Source organism: Pocillopora verrucosa, chromosome 4, assembly GCF_036669915.1.
Source record: "Pocillopora verrucosa isolate sample1 chromosome 4, ASM3666991v2, whole genome shotgun sequence".
NCBI lineage: Eukaryota > Metazoa > Cnidaria > Anthozoa > Scleractinia > Pocilloporidae > Pocillopora > Pocillopora verrucosa.
In genome coordinates, this window is record NC_089315.1 from 22375448 (window position 1) to 22401664 (window position 26217).

The window sequence follows — 26217 nt, forward strand, 5'->3', positions numbered from 1 at the left end:
TTACTCTAACAAGTTAAATTAACGCCTGTTTAGATGAAGTCGAACTATTGATTAAAAAAAAAAGAAGAAAAAACCAAGATGTGACATGGCTCCTTTAAGTATGAATTCCTCTCCCTTTTCGCACCAGTTTGGTATCATTTTCACGGTCATAACCTAGGAACTATAGATCGTTTTCACACGACGTCACGATGGCCATATTGGTTACTGACCGAAACAACAGACTGACGGCCATGTTGGTGCTTCACCAGAAGACATATAAAAGACCACCTTTTTTTTTTACAGAAGCATCAACGGTGAGGTGAGGTGAATAAATCTCATGAACGCAATCAGGCAGCAATTACAAGTTGCATGAATACTACTTTCCAGTTATCGTATTTAATGCAATCCAACGGATTAATGGACAGGCACACCTACAACTTTAAATAACAAGTAGCGGTAAATCTGGTAAATAGAATTATCCACTCGCTGAAGAATGTTTAAAAGAATAACCACATAAAAATGACATAAGAGTGGTATTAGTTAATTGCCGCAAAAACTGAAACTGAGCAAGTGACTAAATGCAAGACGGCTTATCAAGTCTAATTGATGATGGCCCAAAGAGGTTGTCGCAATCACAAACATAATGCTGCTAAAGCAACCATTAAAATGATGATGTAAAATCTAATTTTGGGTATCCTTGAAGGTAGCCCTTAATGACAATGTGTTACGGAAGAAAAATGACTGAAATTGTTCCGAAGTTAATGTAATATTGATATCTCCTTAATAGCTTTCAAGGTCAATTTAATGTTTTCTTTTTCTGTAAGTGATCTTTTAGGTGAGCCCTTTATCACTTGCTCATCAAACACAAGGAGGTAATATCTCATTCTTGATATGCATCCACCCAATCTTCTACAACAGCTTCAAAACTTTCTTGAGCATCGACCCAATTTTCTTGTAAATCCTTGGATTTCTTTGCTTGCATGCGAAGATCAAACCACATAGAAAATAGTTCAAGGTCTTCACAAAATTCGTCGGCGTAATGAACATTTAAAAGATGGTTAATCCGATCCAGCCTCGCCAATATCTGTGCTGCCTCAGGAAGAATATCCTCCTCGATCTCTGTGCTTGGTAGATCATGCTCAGAAATGTCTTCATTCGCTCCCTGACGGTCGCCCCCGCAACCCAGTAGTTCTTTTATTTTCACAAACATGAAATGTCCAAGATCAAATTTCCCTCTAGAGAGTTCCCTGATGCGGCCATAATTATAAACAAGGATACAAACGAAAATGTTGATGCATATAAGATTCACTGCCACTTTTATCGCCGTAAAGTAAGCTGGGCCAATGACTGTACAGCAATCATAAAAGTAGCTGAAACCGCCACCAACGACTCCTTCTACTAGAAGAAACTGTAGAATGATGAAAGGCGAAGAAAAGGAGTAAAGTTCTCTCCCAAACAGAATGTATCCTACATGAATACATCCAAACATGAAGACAGCGAATACAACCGAACACTGAACGAGTTCCCGAGTAGATACTTTCATTACATAAAATAAATGCCTGACGTGGGAATTCAATTTGAGCAAATAAAGCAACTTCAAAGTGTTCAAAAACATTAGTAACGATACTAATAGCGTTTCCAGATCTTGCAGAAGAATGCCTTTATCAAAACTGATAAACTGAAAAGTATTTTCTCTGAGTTTCGCTGTGGTAGCAAAGAGCTGTGTTTCTTTCATAATGTGAGAAATGAGAAAGCCTATGACTGCAAAAGTCTGCGTAAGTTCAACCCAGTTTAGAAACTGAGAGAAATAAATTCTAATTCCCGCAATCATTTTCCTAGTTTCCGTGACAAAAAAGTATATAATATAAGCCACTAGTAACAACTGGCACGTTATGGTTACAGCACTGTAGCCCCCGCCAATGTCATATATGTGCATAGTATGAATCACGTGATTAGAGACCACGAGACCACTTGGTGAAAATTCAGTAAGGATCCAAATCACGCTGAACAAATTTACTTGAGAGTTAAAAACCGTGAACTCAAAAATTATAGCACTGGTAAACCTGTCAGTCCAGTTAAACAGGTTGAGTTCAGAGATGACTTTCAGTGCTGTAGTTTTGTTATAGCCTAATTCAGCCAAGTAACCTCCTTCGCCATAAAAGTTTAACAGATGAAGTTTTCCCCATAAAGGTAGACTTGATGTTTCTTGGGCAGACGAATAATGCCAAGCACTTGGACAGACACGATGAGGACTAATGAGTGACTCATTCTTGGATGAGGAAAATAGACGCCATCTCGTTTCATGGAAGCTGGCTTTGTCCTCATTACTGAATGTATATGAAACCACACATGAATTGAATTGGGTGGTCAGTTCCTCTATGCCGATGTCACAAGGACCTGGGAGCGAAAAATTTGTGTAGTCATTGTGATAGTGGACATACCGTGCATGAATCGTGTCATTATTTTATGGAACTATCATGATAAATGAAGTTTTGTTCCCGCCTCAAAAGAAAGTGGGTACATAGGTTTTAAGTAACCTTAATGAAAGGCAATTGTTTCTTTCTTTTTATTTACTAAGCAATTAATCAAATCAAATTCATAAATCTTACGATGGCTCACCCGAAGGGTAAGTCTTAGGTTAGTCTCTGTCACCACTATCATTCCAATACTTCAGCCTTTATGCGAGCTGCCCTTTAGAGGTTGGTTTAGGGGAGTTTTCACACAACTTAAAACTTGGGATTTACTTCGTGGAATATTGACAGAGCGTTTACAGCTGACCATTAAATCGGTCTCGTCGACGCAGTCAACACAACACAGCAGCATTTTTGTTTGGTCTGCGTTGATACAATTTCTTAAAAATACCTTCTTTGACTCGTAGCTGCCTTAAACGAGGCATCCCAACGAGAACAGCGTCGCCATCTCCAATGTAAGGACTGGAACTATTCAGTGTGAAGTATTTTCCATCCTCAAAAAGCCCTTTTACCAAAACTTCACGTACCCAGTCCCATGTATTAAAGTGATTTGAAATCTACATGATTCGGCGGGACAAATAAAAATGTATATAAATGTTCAAATAAAAAACATAAATATAAAATATTTAAACATAAGAATATATAAATAAAGAAATAACTATAAATTATATGAAATACTGAAACTGAATAATAAGTGCATTGACATTAGTCGTTGCCTGTAAGATATTCTCCTTGCTGTCTGAGCACTAATCACATGCCTTCTGAGTTAGGACCACACGGCCGATGGTATTTCGTGGTTAAATCGCAAAGTAAAGGAAAAATAAACACATGGTAAACGAGGGCGTGTCTCTTTTTACGATAGCTTTGGTAGTTATTCATTTCTTTGGCGCCTCTTCGATGTTTTGGTATACAAAAAAACTGTAACCCCCTCAAGTCTGCCATCATTACGGTGTTATTACATCCTTTCGTATCAATGTAGTCAGCTGTGAGACAACAAGATTACTCAATTCACTTACTGTGTCAAGCTCTCCAAATATATTCTTCATGGATGATGTCATCAGGTACCCATGCTTGCTACGCCCACCGTAGCAAACAATCATAAGAATCAATAAGTAAAGCATGTAGGATCCTATTTTCCGAAAAGCCGAATATGTTAGTATCTCTCTTATTCGACTTTTCCTTGCGCGACGTAGCTGTTTCTTGCTTAGAGGCTTTGGTATTTCAACTTCTTCCTCGTCGGCCTCATCATTTCCTAGCCCGCCAACTTTAATATCTTTAAGATCAACCTCGGGGTCGACAGAGCGAGGCATCCACGTAGATCTGTCAGTTTCTTCTTTAAAAATATTAGGCAGAATGAAGGCAGTTACGATGATTTGAATAGGTTCTACTACAAATATGTCCACAAAAATTGATATTGCAACCGACGCTAGCCATTGTTCACTTGTATCTGCACCCCACTGTAGACTGTAGAAGAGAACAAAAGCCGCCGCACAAGTCGAGAGGAGGAAACACAAGAGCCAAGGAATGAAAATAAACCACTGTGGAAAAGAAAAAGATTCTTTTTCTGCGTTAGTTTTGAGAGTCATTTGTTTGTTCTCATCTGACGATCGAGTATGGGCAAAAAGTTCTACAGTCAAAACATAGGTAGGAAAAATGACTATTAGGCTCTGAACTCCAATAATGAATCCTTTAAGGTTTACATCAAAACGACCCATTCTGAGAGATCCTTGAGTGTCGTCTACCATTGCTCCGTGCTGGTAAAACATAGCACTTGCCAGCATTGAGGTAAGCAGTAGTGCCAGACAGCAAGATAAACGTTGGACGCGAGTAAACCTATACCTTGGTGGTCTTGTTGCTACAGAAAACCAAACATGTGAGTCACTGAATTCTTCAGCAATTTTATTCTGCACATATACAGAAGAGTCGATTCCTTTATCGGTCGCAGAAGTAGAATGAAGGATGCGGTCTATCAATCCTTCACCTTTGTCAACAGCCAGCCACGCATAACACATAAAGTTCCAGTGCCTCTTTGTAGACAGATCGCAAACCTTAATGTGGTTCAAAAACCACGATGGATTGGTGCCCGAGTTGTCATGCCACACGCGGACAGTTCTTATGGGGCCAATGTCGTCAGGAATTGAAAGAATAAGGGAAATATTACTGCCTCTTGCGAAAGAGATGCAAGAGTCGTGCTTTAAATGGAACGGTCGACTGGCACCTAACTCTCCCTCTAGTACAATAAAAACGTTAGCAGTAGTGCCCGAGTTGCGCCAAATACCCGTAGATACTTGAATCTCGACGAAGTAAGACAAAGGCGAAGGAATTCCAACGAGTGCACTCTCGCCCACCTGTGGGAAGAACAAATGGGAGAACTCCTTAAACTATGCTCAAGGTGAACACAAACTGTAACTGTTAGAAAAAAGAAATACATTGAGTTCTAGAGAAGATATTGCTTAGATGCTACCGACTCTGAAAGGTGCAGGTGGGCAAAATGCAAGTCCATGATCAGCTTCTAATTGACTTCAGAAATATTGTTTCTTTATAGGAATTAGCTGTCCAAGGGGTTTATTAAACTTCTCTTACAACAGCTAAATTTAACTATCAGTAAATCACAGCTTAGCGTAGAATTTCCACAGTATTCTGTGTTTCCGCATGCTCTTTTGCCTTCGTATTTAGTTGAGACTTGCACCTCTTTTTCTTCAAAGACAATTCAGAGAAGGAAAAACACTGCAGGTCGAAACTTAAAAAATATTTGTACGTGGATGATTTTCTTGCGTCAACACTGGGCTTACTCTTACCACTAAAAATTTATAAGACGAATAAGCAAGAACCAATCTCATTATCAACTTTAGAGCAGTAGAGCATATTTGTCCATGGTACATTGATAATGATTAGGCGTTATGTTCATACCTTCATAAGATCTTGTTTGTCATTCTTTCGAGCCCACATCAACAGCACCAAATAAAGCCCAAACACACAGCTAATAGCTATCATAACTGCTATGTATCCACTATCTGGTACACCAGCTAATTCGGTGAAAACTTTATCAAAATCGATGGGAGTGGGCGCCACGAGTAACTGACCTCCAAAAGTACTTAAGTGATTACAAGAGCAATGAATAGAATCTTGATTTGTCTTATCGGTTACCTGTAAGTACATAGTTTACATCAATCACAGAAACAATAAAGCATGATTGTATGTTTAAAGCTCTGTCGTGAAGGTGAGACTGAACAAATACAAAACTATACAAAGACAGTAATAAACGATTTTAAAACGTGTTCTACATTCAACATAACGTCGCTTAGTTTGCAGTTTACAATTATGGTTATCATAACTTTTCTTATCTCACCCTGCATCCCTCTGATGTCCACTGGGATATTTCCGCCTTCCAGAACAAGCAGGCAGCTGGCATAATCTGAATGGTATAATTTTCGTCACCTTTGCGGTATTGAGGTACGCTGTAACTTGCACCATCGGTGGGCGGTTCCTTGTATTGCACACAAGACCGCTTTGAGCAACGCCTCATACGAGAGTTCGCAGAAACTCGTGGCATAGCTGTTAGTCCGACGAGGTAGTATCCAAGACCTTTCTTTTGGATAAATTCCTGGTTAAAAAACACCATATACGGATCGCCTGAGCAATTGAGGTACCCATCTGGCATCCTATCGCAAGATGAAAGGTCAGGTATCGTTATATTAAAGTCACTATTTCTTTGAGAGGGCCGCTCTCCATACTTAACGGTCACCAGAAATTCTGTCTTGCTGTTTTCCAGACGAATCTTTAGCATCAAGGCCATCCCTAATTGAGTAACATTTATCTTGTAGAAAACCGTTCTGTTGGCTCCAACGTAATGAGACCGTTCAGTGTTCGTGAGGTTCTGGTGACCCTGAAGTCTTATAGAAATCGGTGCCATCAGTTCTGTCGTATTCATGAGATGCCCAGAGCTATTCCTAACCTCGAGGCTTGAAACAGCAGTCGTCACTCTTTCCCCTGTTGGATCCCAAGAGAACGGTGTAAATTCCGCAGTTACCATCTGTAAAGCAGATAAAAGAATATAGGGGTGCGTTTTAAACGGCTGCTTTGACAACTGGTTCGGAGCAAATTTGAAAAATGTCGTCTTAATCATGACTTCCTTCTCCGTAGTTCCCTGAGTATCAAGCTTTGAGAATTTGCCAAGATAACATCCGCTATACTGCTTTCTAAAAAGACAAGAGCTGTGTTTAGCCGTTCACTAAGTTATAAAATCTTGCGCAGAGTGTCTTCACTTTTCTGAAGACCAAATTATAATCTTAGGTCGCCGGATGGCCACTCTGAAAGAAAGAAGGGTTCGGAGCGCAGAAAGAAGTACAAGTTTTGATTAAACTGCCAAATGCTGCATCTGATTGTATTGTCCTTTCGCAAAGATCATTATGATAACTTAGCAGTGACAACGAAGCAGCTTCGTATAACAGAACACGACCCTATGAACAATCCCTTCGCGAGACAAGACTTCTCAACTTTTACTAAGAGGTGTAAGGGCGCGTTCTACAACATATATAGAGGTGAAATATTTTCAATGAAGTTGTACTCTCTGCAGTTCAATATTTCTTATACGTACCTGGCTATCTACAAAGTGGGTATCATTGTCCAACTGGAAGGGTAATGAAGTAAGCTGAAAACTGTTTCCTTTGTTTGACAGAACAATCCCAGCGAGCAACTTGGGTTCCTCTCGCAACACTAACAGAGACATAGCCTGTGCTGGAAGCTCTTTCGGCTCCTCGCCAATGAGAGTTCGGGACAAGATAGTGCTTCCGACATCTCTCAAATAATGGAGTATACTTTCAACATGGATTCGAGCCTGAAGCACAAATGTCAATTAAACAGTAGTCGTTACCACCAGTAGTTAGAACTTTTAATAGCTTTTTTAAATTTTGTTATGTGGCAATGTAAGGTGCCGACCTAATTGATAGATAGTTAGCAAGAAATTATCAGCCAGGATTTGAGTACTTCTTCTAAAGGGAATTTGGTTTAATGTTATAAGACTCTTCACCCCGAAAAAAATCAAGAAAAAAATGCGGACAATAAGGTAAAGACAAGCAAAGCAAATTCTGCTACGGATTCGCACTCCTCTCGGAAAAGACGAAAAAATTTTCTGGCTTAAATGCGTCTTATATACCTCTTCTCTACATACATTATTCTGATCGAGTTTCCCGTAGTTCTTAACGGTTCCTCACCTGAAACTGCGCGTCCTTAGCTTCCCTTTTGGTCCTTGTGGCCAATGAATAAGGCAAAGAAGACTTTCTTGGCGTGAATGTTACCTTGCGGCTCTGGAGTGAGAGTCGTTTATTTACGTCGACGAAGCTGGCTTTGATTTGAAAATTCCCGTGTGATTCCAAATCGTATACTCTGGCTCCCTGTGCTGCTACCCTAAGCATGCCACCGAGACCATTCACAAGACTTTTTGCACCATCAAAAAGCGATTCGTATCTCTCCCCAGTTGCACTCTCCGCCTTCAATATTGAACTCATCTTTCCAAGCGCATTCGTTGCATATTTCTGAAAAAAATTTTCAAAGCATCAGAATTACAAACAATTTGTTCTTGATTTTGGCTAAGAATTTGGTCTTAACATAATACCAAAGCATTTCTTGAATTTGTTACTTCATTACCTGTGCTTCGACGGTAACTTCGTCTATGACCGAACAAGCGGAGGCAATTACATTCGCCACCTGCTGAACTCTGACAACAGTCTCTGCCGGGATAGCTGATAGCTGTTCTATGATGCTTGACTTTATCTATGACAATTACAAAAAGAGTAGAGGTGAACTGAGGTGCCCAAACCAGACTGGAAATTTAGTATTGGTTTGACCTCCTTTCAGCCATCAATTTGCATCCATCCTAACTTTGAGCACAATTTAGCACTTCGTTAGATGCATCAAAGGATGGTCACGAAGAGACGCTTTGCTATTGTAAGGTAAAATCTCTGCACGAGTCAATTACATCGACTGACATAGCCTTAAAACCTGAAGCCTATTAGACTATCGAATACCTTGATCTCCAAACGGTATAGGTGGAGAAAGCTACTGTGTGAGTGAAGTGTTTTCCGCAGCAAAACCAAACCAGTGCATTACTAAGACTAGCAGGACTCCAAAAAAAAAAAAAAACCGAAAACTTTAATGGTTGAACTTCCTGCTAGAGGAAATTCAAGAGGTTCTTCAGGAGAGGTTTCACTGGGCGTATTTTATCGCAGAAAATATTTACCTTGCTCCGTTTCTCTGCCAACTCGTCGACCTGACTTTCCGTCAGTTTCTCATGCGCGATGATATGAATGACTGAAATGGCTGCCGTCGTTATTTGTAGAGCACGTGACACGTCACCCGACTGAATCAGATAATTCAGTTCACTGTCATCTCCAGTTGTGAGGTTTTTGACAATATCTAGAAGCTTTGCTTGTTCAATGCTCGGTTCTAAAACCTAATATTGAAATGAAGAAGGCAATCTATAGACACCTAACATGGGCGACATCTTACTTTGGTAGACTGTATAAACTGAAATAAAAATCATGGAAAAAGCAGGCGATTGACGTGCAACGTTTTTTCTTTGCCGTTAACATTTCATACCTGCACAGGAGTCCTCACTTCAGTGTATGCCCCCAAAATGTCAACCACTCGTACCCGAAAGTCGATAGTAAAGTTGTTTTCCTTCACTCCAGCAGGAAGTTTGGTTGCTAAACTAGTTTTTACTCCTTTGTATGCCACATTTAGATGATTGTTATTTGTGAGGTAAATAAATTCATACTGCAACTGAAGATCTGGATCCTGCCAATTATCACAAGCAAAAGTAAACTCTGTTATAAGAGCGACTCCTGATATTTGGCTCACATTGCATACTCCTCCAACAGGGGGACTGTTTGAGGTCACGTGGTACTCGGAATACCCGCGATATCCACCTGATCGTTGTGCAGTCAATATAAACCTGTACCTGGTATCGGGTGTTAGCACTCCAGGCCTGGTGACAAGAGATTTTGATGAAGCTCGCGTACTTATCAGTTCTTGTATTTCCAAAATCTCAGACCACTGAGAGCTGTTTGAAAAAATTTTCAAGTGTTTTGAAACTGTCCACTTGAAGAGAAGGCTACCATGACATGAGGCACCTGTACACATGCCCTGTAAAGCCATTCTCCCAGATGGATTGAGTTTAGCATCGCAGTTTTCAACGCACCTGTAAATCATTTGGGTAATGCAGATGAAACAAATTTACTCTTTAACTTATCAAAACCAAATTCTGCACTTTGTTTAAGATGAGATTTACAGTTGAACCTACACAATGGTCGCCTCTCTACTTTGACCACTTCAACTCTTTCCAAGTTTATTTCGCTTTGGAGAAAATATGTTAAAAGTAACAAAAACAAACGTTCCCTGAAACCGATGTACAAAGTACTCCACAGGCTCAACTCATTTTGCTTTGTTCTGTAATTCGAGTAACATGTTTATTCTGTGCATTTATTTTTGGCGTAAATTTTGATTGCTATACTTATGTACCAAAATATTTAACACTTCACGACTTATCCCGAAATAAACAGTTTATTTTCTTTCCTAAGAAACTTAGAGTTTTTCGCAACAAGGACTCGTTTTCTACACAGGTTACTTTAAAATATCATAATTTCTATAACAGAAATTAACATTATTTTCAAATCATAATAATGTTTCCAACGATGTACACCCCCTCCTCCTGTTCCCATTTCAGTTCTTAAAGCTGTTTTCCCTCGTACGCAACATTTCCTTCTCCTTTTAGGAAAAAACGTGAGACGGCTTCGCCGAATGTCTTATTCAGTTATAATTTACCCTGCAATTCCATTTTGATTTAAGGAAAATGACTTACTTTGTCTTTATACATGCAATAGACAGGTTAGATATGGCTCAATACTTTTTTGAAAGTAAAGTGACGCTTCACAGTATTTCATCGAACTATTAAACAAGTACAGTGAATACCTATCCCGTACAGGCCCGAATTTTTCAGCCCTATTTTCACTATTGCTCAAGTAGTGTTCATTACCGCGAAGATCGCTTTCATATTCACGCCCGGCTTTATCTAGCCTACGTGTAGCCGTACCCTCCCCCTTAGGTAAAAACGGAAGTGCCTCCGTTTCACCTTAGGGGGGAAGGCACGGCTACACGTAGGCTTGGCTTTATCTGCAGTTCACATATATATGATTTTCATATATTTGCAGTCATTTTGGTATCTCTTGAAGACAAACCCAAACGAAAACAAAGTAAATTTTGGCGCCTACTAGTGACCCCTCCAGTCCTGCACACAATAACAGGATTTTGGCACCTCTTGATTCAAATGGAAGCTCAAAGAAACCGCGGATTTCTTCAAACAGGGAAACAGCAAAATCATTCCCCTGCGTATTGCGAAACAAATCCATATTTTTTGTTTATCTACCTGATTTAAGATGAATGGGCCACAATTAGCTCATTCTCCCTAGGGACCTCTTAAGGAAGGTGTCAGCATATTTTACTCCATTTCTGCGGTGTTTGCAGTCAAACAACCGGACAGAACCATTCGAACTACTCGATGAGCGACGGGTTTTCCGTAGTTGTTTTTCAAAAAGCAGCCCAAAGGCGTGATACTCTTCTCGCTATCAAGCGAGAGCCTTGCAAGAGATTAAGCGAGTAGTGCGTAAGGGCTTGGGGCGCTAAGAACGTGCACCTGGTTGTTTTTACCAATGATTTTATAAGCAACTATAGTTTCTGTCACAGGAAATTAAAATATTCTAGATTCAACTCCGTTGGAAATGAGAAACTTCAATGTGTTTTTCAGAAAAAACAAAAGTGATCTCAAGTACGCATTAGAAAACATAGCCAGGAGCCCCTTACTTGACACGGCGGTTGCTTTCTAATTAAGCGTTGATTCTGACCGTTCTTGACGATGAGGAAATCAAAATATTGGTGTGATTTTGCCCTGATCACATAGCAGTTTTATTTTTCGACTCGCATGCCACATATGAATAAAAGTTTTGGTCGAAATTTTAGGAAATTTCATGTAATTACAAATTCTCATCAAAGGATGATTACGATAGCTTTTCTCAAGGTTAGACTCTTCATGGCACCCTCTCCATGACTATGTTAGTTTGACTAGATTAGAATGTGCGCTATCAATGAAACAAGTACAGACATGCAAGTAAGTACTTTTGCATTCTTGCAGGTATGTCTCAATTGGAGCAATTAGGGGCTAATTCCGCCAATAACGGTAATCCACAATCTGCCAATAGAAAATGATCCCTGGTATGTTTAAGGTTGTACGATCGTTTGAAGTTATTGTAATTAGTTCTTATAATCTTAGTGTGTTTTGTGAAGACGGCAAAGCAAAGGAAAAGTTCAAGCCCCTAGCTTCTTAAGTTTCACATACCTGATTTGCACTTCCGGTGGGTCACCAGGCACGATAAACACTTCTTGAGTGAACTCAGCTTGCCTTTTATCCTTTGTAACCAAAACTGTTATGAAGTATGAGGTGTTTTCTGCCATAAGACTGTTGTTCATTGTAAGTTCATGTCCAACAGATTCCTTATCACCAGCTTTATGGTAACATCCTGCTTCATCTGAATTATTGAGATCTAGCTGTGACTCTTCACTGCACATCCATGTAAAATTGAGGCCTAGAGTAGCACAACATACATGCGATATACCGGTAGTATGGGTTAAATCATACAAATAGTATCAGCCAGTCTTTCAGTTATTTCTATCCTTCCTGAAAAAAGGGCCCACAGGAATTATACTGAGCCCCATCTAAATTTTCTTTCTCACCACTCATAAAATTTTGCCAAAAATTTGAAATGTATGTGCTTGCTAACCTGAAAATTTTCGATTCACCTCATCAGGATCAAATGACAGGGATGCATCAAAAACTAATGTTCTTTCCAGTCCTCTGACCACCTTGCTTCCTCCAGCGATGGATGCAACTAAAGGGCTACTCACCACCTTGAAATAACCCTGACTGACCCCAAACACTGGTGTTCCTATCATGCTGACCGTGAGTTGAACCAAATAAACACCAACTGGCAACAAGCGTGGTGTGATCTGCAATTCTGAGGAGCTATTTCTTGAAAGTAATGGGGTATCCTCTTCATCCAGCTGATAAACATGCCAGAGGAATATTGTTCGGTGGGACAACTCACAATTAACCTTTACCTCAGACTGGATTACCAAGTGTCTTGATCTATCAATGCCGAAGTCTGGTGGTACATTTGGTGAGACATTAGGCAAGCTTACATGTGGGCTGTAACATGGAACGTCTGGTTAAAAAGAGGAAAAAACAGTAAAAATTTAGTGGGTGGGGGAGGAATATCTAGATTATTTCAGAAGAAAACTTCCCATTACAATAATATCAGTACACATTATCTACTTAAAAGGCAGTTACTATGAATAATATTGACTTTTTATGATATCAGATTCCATCAATGCGAAATAAAATGTATGGTAGCTGGAAGCTCGTCACAGACATTACTCTCAGCAATTTACATTAATCTTGCTTTCACTGTGTTCCTTACCAGTACCTCACACCGTATAGGATTAAACTTCAAAAACTAAGCATTAATACATCTAAAAACAAGTAGCAAAATCTCCAAAAATTAAACTAATATGGGATTTCTAAGTTGAAATTTTTTTCGATTCTTTTTCAAAAAGAGAGCAGTACTCTTTGTTGTGCATCATTTCAGTATGAATTGTATTCCTTTAGTCAGAATGTGTCTTATTGTAGCTAGTGCTAATTTTAGTCACAAAATCATTTCTTTAATTAACAAATAGAGAAGCCTTGACTGTGCTCTATAATGTTATAAAGCACGCAGGAAGCGGCTAGAGCACGAAAGAAGCATAGGGAGAAACACGAGACGTAGTTAAGAAAAACCATCAAAGTTCACACTCTGCGATAGTTTACAGTTCGGCAGGTCGAATTTGACAATTTTGCCTGAAGTTTTTTTAGTCTCTTATACAGAATCTGAAATTGAAATGTTCAGTGAACTTCAGCCGAATTGTAGCTCATAAAAACACACAAGTTTTTTCCACATGACAAGTAGAAATCAAACTGTTCAAAGCAGGCAAGTGTTTTATGAATGAACGACAGCCGAATTCACCGGAACAAGAAGATCGCTCGGGATGACAGCGCCGTAAAACTTGGCTGCAGTGACTGACAGGATATCAGAGCAAGCTCTTATTTTCTCAATCGAAGGGGGGCCGATGTATTTTCTGAGGCTTGCTTCACTGCGATGACCGGAGATCCCCTTGATGAGCTAGCCGCGATAGACCTCAGCATGATCGCAGTCGCTCTGACACCGTCATGATTAGTATGAATTTTCACAGTTATGCCAGTTTGGTTATATTTTTCATCATTCCTATTTTTGAACACAAAACTTTATATACTTTAAATCAGCGTTAGCTGTGTTTGATCTTAATTACCGTACATGTAAGGCCCTTGCGAACTGAATTCCCAGTTTTCTGGGAATTCCTAGGAATTCCTAGGAATTCCTAGGAATTCTCAAAAATTCCCAATTATGCAAATGACCCTTGCAAACCGAATTCCCAGTTTTCTGGGAATTTCTGGGAATTCCTAGGAATTTCTAAAAATTCCTAGCAATTCCTAGGAATTCCTAGGAATTCTCAAAAATTCCCAACTATGCAAATTAACTCTGATTTAATTCCTAGGAATTCTCAGCTTTATTTGAGGCAATTTTATTACCCTGAGGTCCACATAAATTCTAAGAAATTCTCAATACCTTGAATGTGAAGGTTTTAAGAAAAAGAGTAATTTCAGAGGCTTAAAACTTTGGCTCAATAAAAGGTATGCTATACAAAACTTACCAAGAGATATACATACATGTACATGTTTATAACTTAAAGATCATGAAATTTATTACTCAAACTAAGTTTTAGTAAATCTTGACATTAATATGGATTTTCTCATGAACCAGCTGTCAGTTATGTTAAATGGAAATTGCCAACTTCCACAATAATTAACAATAATTACATTGTTATCTTACTTCCCTAACCTACATTACTGGTTGCCTTTGTTAGAAAACCTTGGAACAGTCAAGCTCAGTTGCCTCAAACGCTGTCAGAGACTTTTTGTTGACAATACTTTTAGTAGAAATTTCATGCCTTAGACAAACAAATTCAACACCTAATTAATCTTTCTTTTTTCATGATTGTTGTTGCTGCTTTTTTTTTTCAGTTTTTTGCTCTATTTTCATGACTAATTGCTGTAATTTGTTTTGCTGTTTTTATTCTTACAAAACATTTTTGTAAGAAAAGGGGAACATTGACTACCTCTGTCCTGTCTGCATGCCAAATGTTTGCAAAGTGTGTGGATGATCCACAAGTATTGGAACTCTTACAAAAATGTTTTGTATATGTTCCAATACTTGTGGATCATCCACACGCTTTGCAAACATTTGGGCATGCAGACAAGACAAAGGTAGTCAATGTTCCCTTAGAGGAAAAACACCTTTTATATGACGTCTTCAATTTACTTTATTTGAAACTCTGATCTGAAAATATTTGTCAACAAGACTTGTTAGTAGTGAGAAGTACCAACCAAGTTTCCTTTCATAACTTAATTTCTTAAATGTCCCAATCACTAGATCTCCCAAAAAAATATTACATCTTTTTTATTTTTGGTGCAAATTACAAGTCCTTCTTTATATAAAAATGAAAAGTGATAGTCACACTTCAATAATAACAGCTCTTAAGTTTACTTGTTGTTCTTCTCTGTCTGTCAGTTATCAACAAGATTGTTTTATACTTCGGGCAGTGCATAACTATTTGTGGACCAGAGTTCCAACGCACCTCTGTAATTGCATATAGCTACTCCTGTCTCTTGTACAAATGTTTCTCCTTTGTAAGACGCACTCTACTCTGTGGTCAATACTGCTTTAAGTTCATTGGAAACGACTGACTGAGGAATCGAGATGGCGGTGTTGGAACGTGTTGCTGAACGCTTGCTACGGTCAAGCTTTGTAGATTTAGGTACTGGTACACTGGGATCATCTATGTATCTCTTATACTTCCGAATGTGGTATCCTTCTTTTATAAGTATGAGGGTAAAAGACGATTTGTAGTCGCATTCAAAACTGTGATTGGCTTGTGTTATTTCTCACCTTGGCCATTAACACAACTCAAGTGAGTTTCGAGTCTTTGTTTCCTCGACAACTTTCGGCCACAAATCGTGCATTTGTAATACGATCGATTCTTTTCGATTATTTCTACATAGAGTGAGCTCACATCTTTATTTGTATCACCAAGCTATCCATCTTCTAGAAGCAGAGAACCGGTCGGAGAAGTCAGAATAAAGTTAGGCGCTTCTCTTAACACTGCAATCGGCAAGCCAGCGGATTCACTTTGCTAGCCAATTACAAGTCCTAAAAGATCCACGTGATCATGCCCGTGATCGGAAACAAAGAAGACTCCATTTGGCGCTCATCTTTGAATGTACTTTGGATCGGTTGACCGCTTTTTGTCAACTGTTTTGCTTAATATAACATTTCTAAAGATAGCTTTTATTGTGGTTCAATGGGAAAACGAGAATAGCGTGAGTGTTGTAAAAGAAAAGAAAGTCGTTGGCGCCGTGGAGTTAAAAGAAGGGACAACAGTTGACATATTGACTGGTACAAACAAGGGTCGAGTGGCCATCTGTAAAGCTACGATTTTGAAAGTTTGTGGTGAGTAAAAATTGCGATATTCGTTACGTGATCAAAATCTTATAAAAGAATAGATGTAGCGGGTTGAATTAAGCTTACGTAACGCTCGGCGCAACTGAAACTAGAATAATTCTGAGAATCGAATCGGTCACTTGCATGCCGCAGTTTCTTAAGCTTATGCTTTACAATGAAATAAACCTATCAGTAAGGTTTCAAGATTCCTCTAGTCACGTTTGGGAACATTCAAGATTCATAATAGGAACTGTTATTAAACAAACCTTAGTACATAAAGAAGCCCTCCTTGGTAAAAACAAAATAATGTATTCAGCCCTTTTTTAGTAAAATCCATGAGAGAGATGTACTAACTCCAATATAAAAGTCACTCAATATAACAGAGATTTCTCAATTTGAGAATCCAATGAATGCCCTTTTCCTCATAGCCATCTTAAAAGCCTGGTCTGAGCTTTAAATATACATATTTTAATATATTATTTTTTTCAAATTCAGATGTCAAGGAATCCAGATACAAAATGGTCAAGGTTCTTGTTGACAACCTCATTCAAGGCCAACTCATTGTGAGCCCAGGAAAAAAAATACAAACAGTACAAACAGCAGCTAAGTTTGCAGTTTAGGATAACTTCATTCTAATATATTGTTACAGTTACAACAAGATTTTAATCAAAAAATCAATTTTATTTGTCTGTAATTAGCCCCTTCACTCCCAAGAGTGCTTGGTTTTCAAATATAACTTAAGATATTGTATTTTATGGAAAAGAATCAACAGATTTTATTCACAATTTGTGTCAAACCAAATTTAATGATTGATTAGAACTATTTTATATGAATAGCTGTAATTGAGGATTAATCCGTATGAAGTTTTCAAGAAAAGAAAAATAAATCAAATCCCATCCTAATATTACCACACATTGATGTTATTTAATCAAAAATATTTTACATGTAAGCCTTAATTAAGCTTCTAAATAAATTTCATTGAATGCTTGAATTTTAGCTGGGTTTTTTTTAATTTAAAGTATTTATTTTATATCATTAGCCTCAAATTTTTGCTTAAAATTCCCAGTAATTCTTAAACATTCCCAAAAATTCCCAAAAATTCCCAGAAATTCCCAGAAATTCCCAGAAATTCCTAGAAATTTTTTAGATTTACAGCTTTTCAGGGAAAGTCATTGGTTCTCTGAGTTGGAATTCCTAGGAATTCCTAGGAATTCCTAGGAATTCCAAGTCCTGTTGGCTATAAACTTGGAATTTCTGGGAATTTCTGGGAATTTCTGGGAATTTCTAGGAATTTCTAGGTTTTTAGAACCAGAGTTGTTATGGTTGGGAATTCCTAGGAATTCCTAGGAATTCCCAGTCCGAATTTACCGTGAAAATTCACACCTTTATTCCTAGGAATTCCTAGGAATTCCAAAAGCCATTTCGCAAGGGGCCTGCAATCCAACTGAGTATGAAAACCTTTAAAACTTGGTCTGTCCACTTCGTTTTCTCTTTGAGGATTTTCGTCTCTACTCACGTTTTAATAACGTAAATTACAGCGCCTAGCATGTTTACAAACCTTTGTTTGGTTCTTCTGTTGCTACTTGCCGGCTCGCTAGTTCCGAAATTTCACTTTGAATAATCGAAAAAAAAAAAAAGCTAGAGGGAAGTCCCAGAAAAGGTCGGACCTAGTACAGTTTGGCAGGGACGTGACAGCTCTAGCTCAGCTCTATGCTATATACTCTCATAGAGCACACTCTTTCAATCAATGAAAGCGCGCTTTATATTATAAATTGATTTAGAGTGACCAATTACCAAATTAAAAAAGAACTTGAAATACTAAAAACTTTTCACTCCAAGATTTTTGTGGCTAGATCAGTACCCAGAGATGGAAGTTATTTAATGAAATATAGAAGCAATGCTCATCAAGCAATTATTGCAACAAAAAAATTCACACACCAATAAAGTAATTAAAGCAGCCATAAGTATTATTGTTTAGCTCAATTTCTCCCTGGGCTCATGAATAGAGTATATTCAAGAACTGGTTCAGAACTAAATTGTAAAACTTATGAAACATATAGGGAAATTATCACTGATTGAACCAGTAAATGATGGTAAAGAAGATAGGAGCATGCATAGACAAAGAACGGAGGAGAATTCCCTCTTTCTGGTGTTACTGTTCCTTTACATCAATCAACTTAAAGTTAAGTGCTATAGTACTGGCCTCCTGGATAGGGTGCCAATTCATAAGCAGTCCCCTGAATGTACTTTGCCAGATTTCTTGACAATTTGCATGTAACCATGCTCTTATATGATTACATGTTCTTATATAACGAATGCAGGGTGGAAGGAAACTAACATGTTAGAATAAAGTGTTTTTCACACAATTTTTTTTCTAAAATGACCTAAACAGGACACTAACCTACCCCCAGCTCCTAGCCTCCAAACACCCTCCATCTAGTTAGTTTTAATTAACTAAATAAAAGTTTTTTAAACAAGTCATCTTAACCCCTTATAGTATATAGTTCAAGAATGTCTGTTTAGGGATTTCCAATTTTGTGCTTCATATCAATATTAAACTAACAAATTGGAAACTTTAATTTACACTGTACATACCACTCATGTAGACATCACAAGATTCACCAGTAAAATTTGTGGCACATTCACAGAGAAATGAAATGAAAGACTGGTTGTGTGCATTAATTCTGCATGATCCCCCATTTAGACAGGGATTAGATTCACAAGGATCGCCTGTAAAGCAACAGTGTGAGATAACCTATCAACAGGAAGTAAATCCATAAAATAATATCAGCATTATAATAGCTTGCTCACTCATGTTCTTGGCTGCCAAACCTTTGAACACAGTGAGGCTAGATGCGTATGTCACTCCCAAGTCTCCCCTTAGGAATTCTTTTGCTTTGCTGTTTGTCAAGCACAAGAGTGTGGACTTGCCACTCACAAGGAATAGCAAGTTTTCTGTAAAAGAGTTTGTCAAGAATTTGTTAATTGTGCCATTTATTGGTCTGGTAACTTTTGCCTCTTACGAAACCATTGGAATTTTTTGCATTTTAAAATTTCAGAAAGCAAAAAGCCCAGTGTGTTATTGTAGGGCCACAAGCAGAGTAATAGCACTTTATAAGACAAAAAGTTGGTTTGACTAGATTGAGCTTAAACCTTTAATTTATAAGTTGTAATTTTTACAACACTTGCCTTGCATTTGAGAAGGATAAAGACAAGTACTACAATATACTGACTAGATGTGTGGGCCTTGATATAATCAACATGCATGGTTGTCACAGTTATAGGATTTTCAAATCTCCTGACCAACCGAATTTCACAAATGAATCCTCATCAATAACTTTCTGCTTTCTTTAAGTCAATTGCAGTGTACAAATTGATCTTTTAGTTCCTTTAAGTGACATGGAAAAAGAATGACCGCTTTTCTGGGAAAGCCAACATCCAAGCTTACATATATATACTGTTTCAATTTCATGAAACTAAAATCTACCAATTCAACACATTTCAGGTCTATTAAATGTACCAAAGAATTTAAAATGTTAGAAAACAATGAAATAGAAGGAAAAAGTATAATTTCATTATTACATCAATTGAATTTATGCTTATATGTTACAAAAATAGGAAAGTCTTACTGTCCTTTATCATGAAGATCGAGGGCCATCAAATCAAAATAATGCTCTAAAATCATATCCTATTTAACTTGAAATTTCACTTTTCAATTGACTTCTTTCAAAGATGTAACTTTTCCAACTCACAGTGAAAATCCCTAATCTTAAAGAAAATTAATTTTCCCTGACTTATTTCTGACCTGTGGCAACCATAATGTAATATCACCAATGCTGCTTTTCATAAGTAAATTATTTTACCTTTGATAGGTTTTGGCACAATATTTAATTTAAATTACAACAATCACAAGCACATTAAGACCTTATCAATGTCTTAAAGGACTCACATAAATATTCTGGCTAGAAATTCTTTGAAAATAATCACATTTTATGGGTATCAATCATAATCCCACTACCCTCTGGCCATCAAAACGGGCCACCTTAAAAACCACAACAGTGGAATGACTGATGACAGTAGTGGAAATTACCCAAAATCCTTAAATAGAATTAAAATTACCCCAAATACTAAAAAATGGAATGGCAGAAAACCAAACAAAACCCTTAAAGAAGGAATTGGCAGAAAATCCACCCAAATCCTAAAAGATGGAACTATAAATAGTACATGCAAACATCCCACCCAATACTGTATTTTCCTTTGCTACATCTTAGCAGTGTTCTGGTTATGCATGTAAGTGGGTGAGATCTTTCCTCACCCTTTTTCTCTTCTGTGTTTTTTCTATTGGCTGAAGAATTTAACTTACAACCTATGATATTTCTGTTGCCTGGTTGACAATATAATACAAGTTTTCGTTAAGAGTTCTTCTCCCCCCCACCCTAACCCTCAAATGTACCAGTGAAAAATACTCAATTTATAGTTCCATATTTCAGGATTTGGGGTGATTTTCTGCAGTTTTTCCCTCTTAAAGCATTTAAGGTGATATTCCACAAGTCTGTCTTTAAGGATTTTGATCTTCTGCCATTCTGTCTTTTAGGATTTGGGGTGATTTTCTGCTGTTTTCCCCTCTTTTAAGTTTTGGTGCTGGGGATTTCTGGTATTCCATCTTTTAGGATTTAAGGTGATATTCCACAGTTCCATCTTTTAAGATTTTGGGTGATTTCCTGCCATTCTGTATTTTAGCATTTGGGGTTATTTTAACTGTTAAAGGATTTTGGGTGATTTGAAAACTCCACTGAATTTCTGACACAAACATTAAATCTGACCATCATGAACTTACTTGATATTTTTTTTGTCTTGGCCACTATTTTGTCCGAATATGATCCAATTCCTTCATCAAACAAACCAGCCACCCAAATTTGGTATTCAGTGTACTCCTCAAGGCTGCTTATTAACACTTGAGTTTTATCAGAATTAACTTCCATAAAAGCATAATCATCACTGCTAGTCTTGGTATGTCTTATCTTGTATCCTAACAGTGAGCCAGGTCTATCACTATCAGAAATAGGGTTCCACTGGACAATGATTGATGTGAAGCTTCTTTTAACCACTTTCAGGCCTGTTGGGGCTGAGTGATACAAAATGTGAGAAATGGTTGTCACAATTATTAAAACTTATAAATGAACTCACATATCTATATAGTCAATTCACTGAAACCAACTTACAATTTTTACTCTAGTACACTTAAGATTACCTGTTTATGTGTTGGAAATTAAAATCATTCTGCAATTGCATGTAGATTATGTTCATATCATTCAGATTTTGAATTTTTTTTAAATCAAAATGTTTGAGTATGTATTTCCTTCAATAAGTGCCTAGGTGCTTTATCTTTAAAATTGGGCTAACAGGAGAGTGCTTATCTAAAGGAGGGCACTTATTCAAGGGAGGGGGGCATTTATTAAGTTTTCCCTACAAAAAACTGAAACTTTATTTTTCTTGATCAAAAGTGAGGGAGGGAGGTCCCTCATTCGAGGGAGGATTATTTGACATTTTGGCCTAGGTTATGGGCACTTATAAGGGAGAGGGCATTTCATTTGAGGAAATAAGGTAATTGACTGATGTAGCTTTTCCTCATTACAATCACAAATCAATCTACGGTTAACTCTTGCCTTGTGGGAACTTCACTATTTCGGACACTCAGCCATTGCAGACAAGAGCCAGTTCCCTGGCAAAATATGGCTTACAAACAAAACATTTTTTCGCTATCATACCCTGCTATTATAATCTTGCTATTACCATCCCCAAATCTTCTCCCGAGGGTGTCTACAATAATGGGAGGTGACTGCATTGTGTGAAAACAATGTAAGTCTTGATATCATATTCTATGATTGTTATGTTGATCATTAGTTCTAAGGGTAACTAAAGGTAAAATTTGTGAGACGATGAAAACCCTGTTTGAAAAATTGGGACGTAGAGTATATCTAACAATTTTTCTATGAGAGAGCCCAAATATGAGATGTTAATAAACAATGAGGCAAACAGTGCCAGGTTGGTTAAAATAATCTCACATTCAGCAAGCCTGAATAGAAGAATTCATTAAGTAAAAACACACCCAAAAAACAAAGTCTACCATGTGGTTTGACAATAACCTGAGGACAAAGGCAGCTTCTGTTCCAAATATAACAATAAAATATCTGACAACTTTCTGAACATGTGTGCCTGCATGATCCAGTGAATGAACTGAAAGGTGTGAACTGAGTGTAATTGTCAATGTCCTTTATCACCAATAGAAAAATAAAAAATCTGAATGTTTACAAAAGTTAACACACTCTGAAGTAGCCCAAACTGAAAATTTTCCACATGGATGAGCAGAAATTATAATGTTTACATTAGGGAGATGAGAGAAGAAAGCTATTAATGGCTGCTCAGATTGATTTGAATGAGGCTGTTTTCAAATCATGCTGTCTTGTTTTTTCATGGATGTATATTAAGATTTAAGGCAAGAATTAAGTTGTCATATCTTTAATGGATTTTTAATTTGCTCCCATTGGGACTGTTAGAACACTCAGAAAGGTCAAAGAAACAATTAACTTTCATTTCCTGCAAACGTTATTGCAAAATGTAAACAAATCATATTTCACATTTAGCAAAGAAAAATTGCTTAATAATTTATTTTCCATAATAAAAGCTAAAATATTTTCATACAGAATTAAGTGGCTTCTTTTGGTGGCTATGGGAGTCTCATTTTCTATTGTAGTTCTGTTATTTCTTTACTTGTAAGCTCTTGCATAAAACAATTATTTCCCATGTTACTTCACAGCTCATTCATGGAAATTTTTTTTTCACATTGCTGAAGAATTTATCAACCATTCATAGCAGAACTGGGTTATGAGCTCAGAGCTGGGTTACAAGCTTGTATCCTAGCTCCATTCAGCAAATCAGAAGGTTAGAAATTTAATGGGCATGCTCCAGGTTTTACAAAGATTCCTTAACCCTCTGAATCCTCAGAGTGACTACCATCTTGTTCCTCCCTATAAGTAGCTCTTGATTGCTGAACAAATTTTCCTTGTCAGGATCTTAGGAAATGCATGAAATACAGTATGGAAAATATGCATACTGATATTAATGTGTAAAGAGTAAATATTACCTTGCGTTACATAATTTTTTGCAAGGCACCATTGATAAAAGAAAACATAGGCCTTACAAACATCTACATTTCAAAATCAACAAGAAACAATGATCAGTGTGAAGATTTCTTCATGCAAATTAAATGTCATTCTTTCATGCAAAGTAATAGACATGTCTGGTAGTAAATCACCATGCTCTTACCTTCTCTGTTCATCATGACTTGCTTTACGAATGCAATGAAGAGAAGTCTAATCCATGGCATCTCCATTTTTATTTGTTTGTTCGATTTTTAAATGACAGTTTCAGGTAGAATAATGCATCCTGACCTGTAAAGTACTTAAAAAATGAGCTTGCCGAATTTACAATTTAAAAACACGTAAGGGTGTGGTTAGCTTGATCTTGCAACTATGGAGTGGATTGAGAGAGAGAGAGAGAGAGAGAGAGCAAGAGCACTTTAGCAAATCCAATCTCTACAACAACTGTAGGTACCTATAAATGAATTTGCATTTTGAGCACTACTCATGACACAACCTTGTACTCTAACCATAAACTTAACAGTGAGTAAAATTTCTCTGAGTTCTCTATGGTCTCAAATGTGTCTTTTCTACGTCATGAGAATAAAGGGGTAAGTTTCTAAAGAAACTGTGGTGCTGCGTCGGTGGGAGAGTATAGCAGGTAATTTAGTGTTAACAACTGGGTTGAAAACGTAAATTAGCCACCGTAAAGGGTAAAAAAGCTGACGTTTCGAGCGTTAGCCCTTCGTCAATCGCTCTGACGAAGGGCTAACGCTCGAAACGTCAGCTTTTTTACCCTTTACGGTGGCTAATTTACGTTTTCAACCCAGTTGTTAACACTAAATTACCTTTTCTACGTCATGCCTAGTTTACTTGACCATAATATTTGATGAAATGAATTGCGATTCATGTTTATGAATTTAGCTCTATGAGTAAATTGAATCAGTAATAATGTTTTTAATTTGTTTGTTTTATTTCGCTGTTACTTCACTCAATGATAAACAAGTCGTCATTGACACTTAATGCTATCTTGTCGAAAGGTTCGAAATTTTTCCCTTCAAATGCTCAAATTGGTGAGACTGGAGAATTGCAAATTGTTGACAGCTAAGACATTAAGCATCGCCTCAGCCTCTAACCTATGCGCCGGTTTTAAAACTATGACTATAATAATGCATACAGTTATTCTCATATAAGGGACGTCATAATATATAACTGAAAATTTGCATAAAGAATTTTTGCATACCTGAGGAACGTTAATCTATCAAAAATAGCAGCGTCTAGATCTTTGCCCTATTCCACTTTACAGCAAACGCGAATTATGGCGGGAAATACTATCTTTCCCAGATCCCTCCCGATAGCCCTCCCGATACATAAAAACTAAAGCAAGGCTGTTGCATCACGTTCTCAGTCCTAACTTCAGGATATTCCTGAAATGTTATCAGATTATTAGTTCGCTGATATCATGAATCTTAGATTGACTTACTCCAGAGTATTATGGGTGTTTTGAAAGGATTTCAAAACAGCTGAATCCGCGAGGAAAAAGAGGGTTCTTGATCGAGCTGAAAAAGAATTAGAACAAGCGCTGAAAGATTGTCGATGGCTGACAGAAAAACCGAAAAAACCAAAGAAGGTTATTGTAACCGTAACCGTTCGAGACACGATATCTGGGCGAAAAAATCTAAATATTCATACAGACCTCGCTTTGCAAGTGCTTGTACATCAGTAGCTAGTACTTCGTCAGTTAGCTTTAGCTCTAACTCCGACTTTCAACCCGGTAAATTTACCCTGGCCTAAAACTTTTGATAATTCATCTGAATATTTCTTCCTCTCTTTAGTATAGTTATTGCTGTTTTTGGAGTACATTCATTAAATGATTAAAGGTATCGCATGTTTTCTCCGTCACATTAAGTAAGGTCGCTTACATAAAGCGCACAAAATAAATGTTTCACCAAAGTTGTTGCAGTATTAGGTCCTTATGACTGCGGCAAAGACTATGAGATAAGCTCACATGACGCTGGCATTTCTTCTAGCGGAATCTCTGGTAGGTCAAAATGGATATCAATTTTCTCAAATCATATTTTACGTATATTATCATCATTACTACTATTTTATCCTGATATGTGTTTGGTAAGGCTCTTATAAGGCTGAGACCAAACCATGGTCAACTTGCTCATGAGGGTAGATGCACTACCCAGTGAAGCAATCTTTTGAAACTCTCTCACGTTTAGTTCGTGTAGTGTGATCGTCCGGGTGAGTGTAGTTCTGAAAAGAACTGTTGTTGGTGACTGACGTTTCGACTATCTGTGCGATAGTCATCTTCAGAGTCAAGTGAGGAGTAGTTGTCAGTCGATGATGTTATGGTCTGGTCTGTTGAACGTGATTGGTCTGTTTAGCCGTGATGTGATTGGCTGGAAGACTCGTGTAGAGTTTGTTAACAGTCATTGGTCGGTTTCGATCCGTCTGTTGTTTGTCGGTCTGTTTGTCGGTTTTTTAACGTCGTTAATGAGTCGTTTGTAAGGTGCTGGTAATTGTTGACATCTGTTGAGAGGCGTCTGTTCTAAGTTAGTGAACCAGCTTTCCAGAGTCAGTCGTTGAAAATAGTTTGTACTGTAGGTTAAGCATTTAGCAGAGTCCCAGTCGATTCTGTGATTAGTTTGTCGGTGATGTTCAGAAATGTGATTGTTTACATCGCCATTTCTAGTTGCTCGTTTGTGTTCAGTTAGTCGCGTGTTAAGGTTTCTACCAGTCTCACCAATGTAGGAGGCCTGGCAGTCGGAGCATTCGATCTTATAAATCGCTCCCTGTCTGTTGTTGGGTTCGTCTTTGTCTTTAACGTTGGTCAGCAAATGTCGTAAAGTAGTAATAGGCCTGTGAGCTACGCGAATGTTGTAAGGTTGTAGGATCCGCGCGATAGCCTCAGAAGTGCCTTTGATGTAGGGTATAGCAGCT

The 26217-nt window shown here is 37.7% G+C and overlaps 1 protein-coding gene across 1 annotated transcript; it reads right to left on the reverse strand.

Annotated features, from left to right (window-relative positions):
- Window positions 1–859: 859 nt before the first annotated feature.
- On the reverse strand, window positions 860–18856 carry LOC131784631 (polycystin-1-like protein 2). The gene is made up of 13 exons (XM_066165390.1): window positions 18725–18856; window positions 12281–12721; window positions 11839–12085; window positions 9048–9648; window positions 8689–8901; window positions 8097–8222; window positions 7664–7984; window positions 7048–7287; window positions 5800–6483; window positions 5361–5597; window positions 3467–4798; window positions 2842–3007; window positions 860–2376 (listed from the first exon to the last, which is right to left on the reverse strand). The coding sequence occupies exons 1-13, from the start codon at window positions 18729–18731 to the stop codon at window positions 860–862; spliced, it is 6132 nt and encodes a 2043-aa protein (XP_066021487.1). The 5' UTR covers window positions 18732–18856.
- Window positions 18857–26217: the final 7361 nt, after the last annotated feature.

What these genes read in the sequence shown, in the direction of transcription:
- LOC131784631 (XM_066165390.1), bottom strand. An exon ending in TGGCAGAGAAACGGAGCAAG is followed by an intron (nt 8,223 to 8,688) that starts GTAAATATTTTC and finishes TAATTGTCATAG; the next exon opens with ATAAAGTCAAGCATCATAGA. An exon ending in TATTTGGAGAGCTTGACACA is followed by an intron (nt 3,008 to 3,466) that starts GTAAGTGAATTG and finishes CGAATCATGTAG; the next exon opens with ATTTCAAATCACTTTAATAC.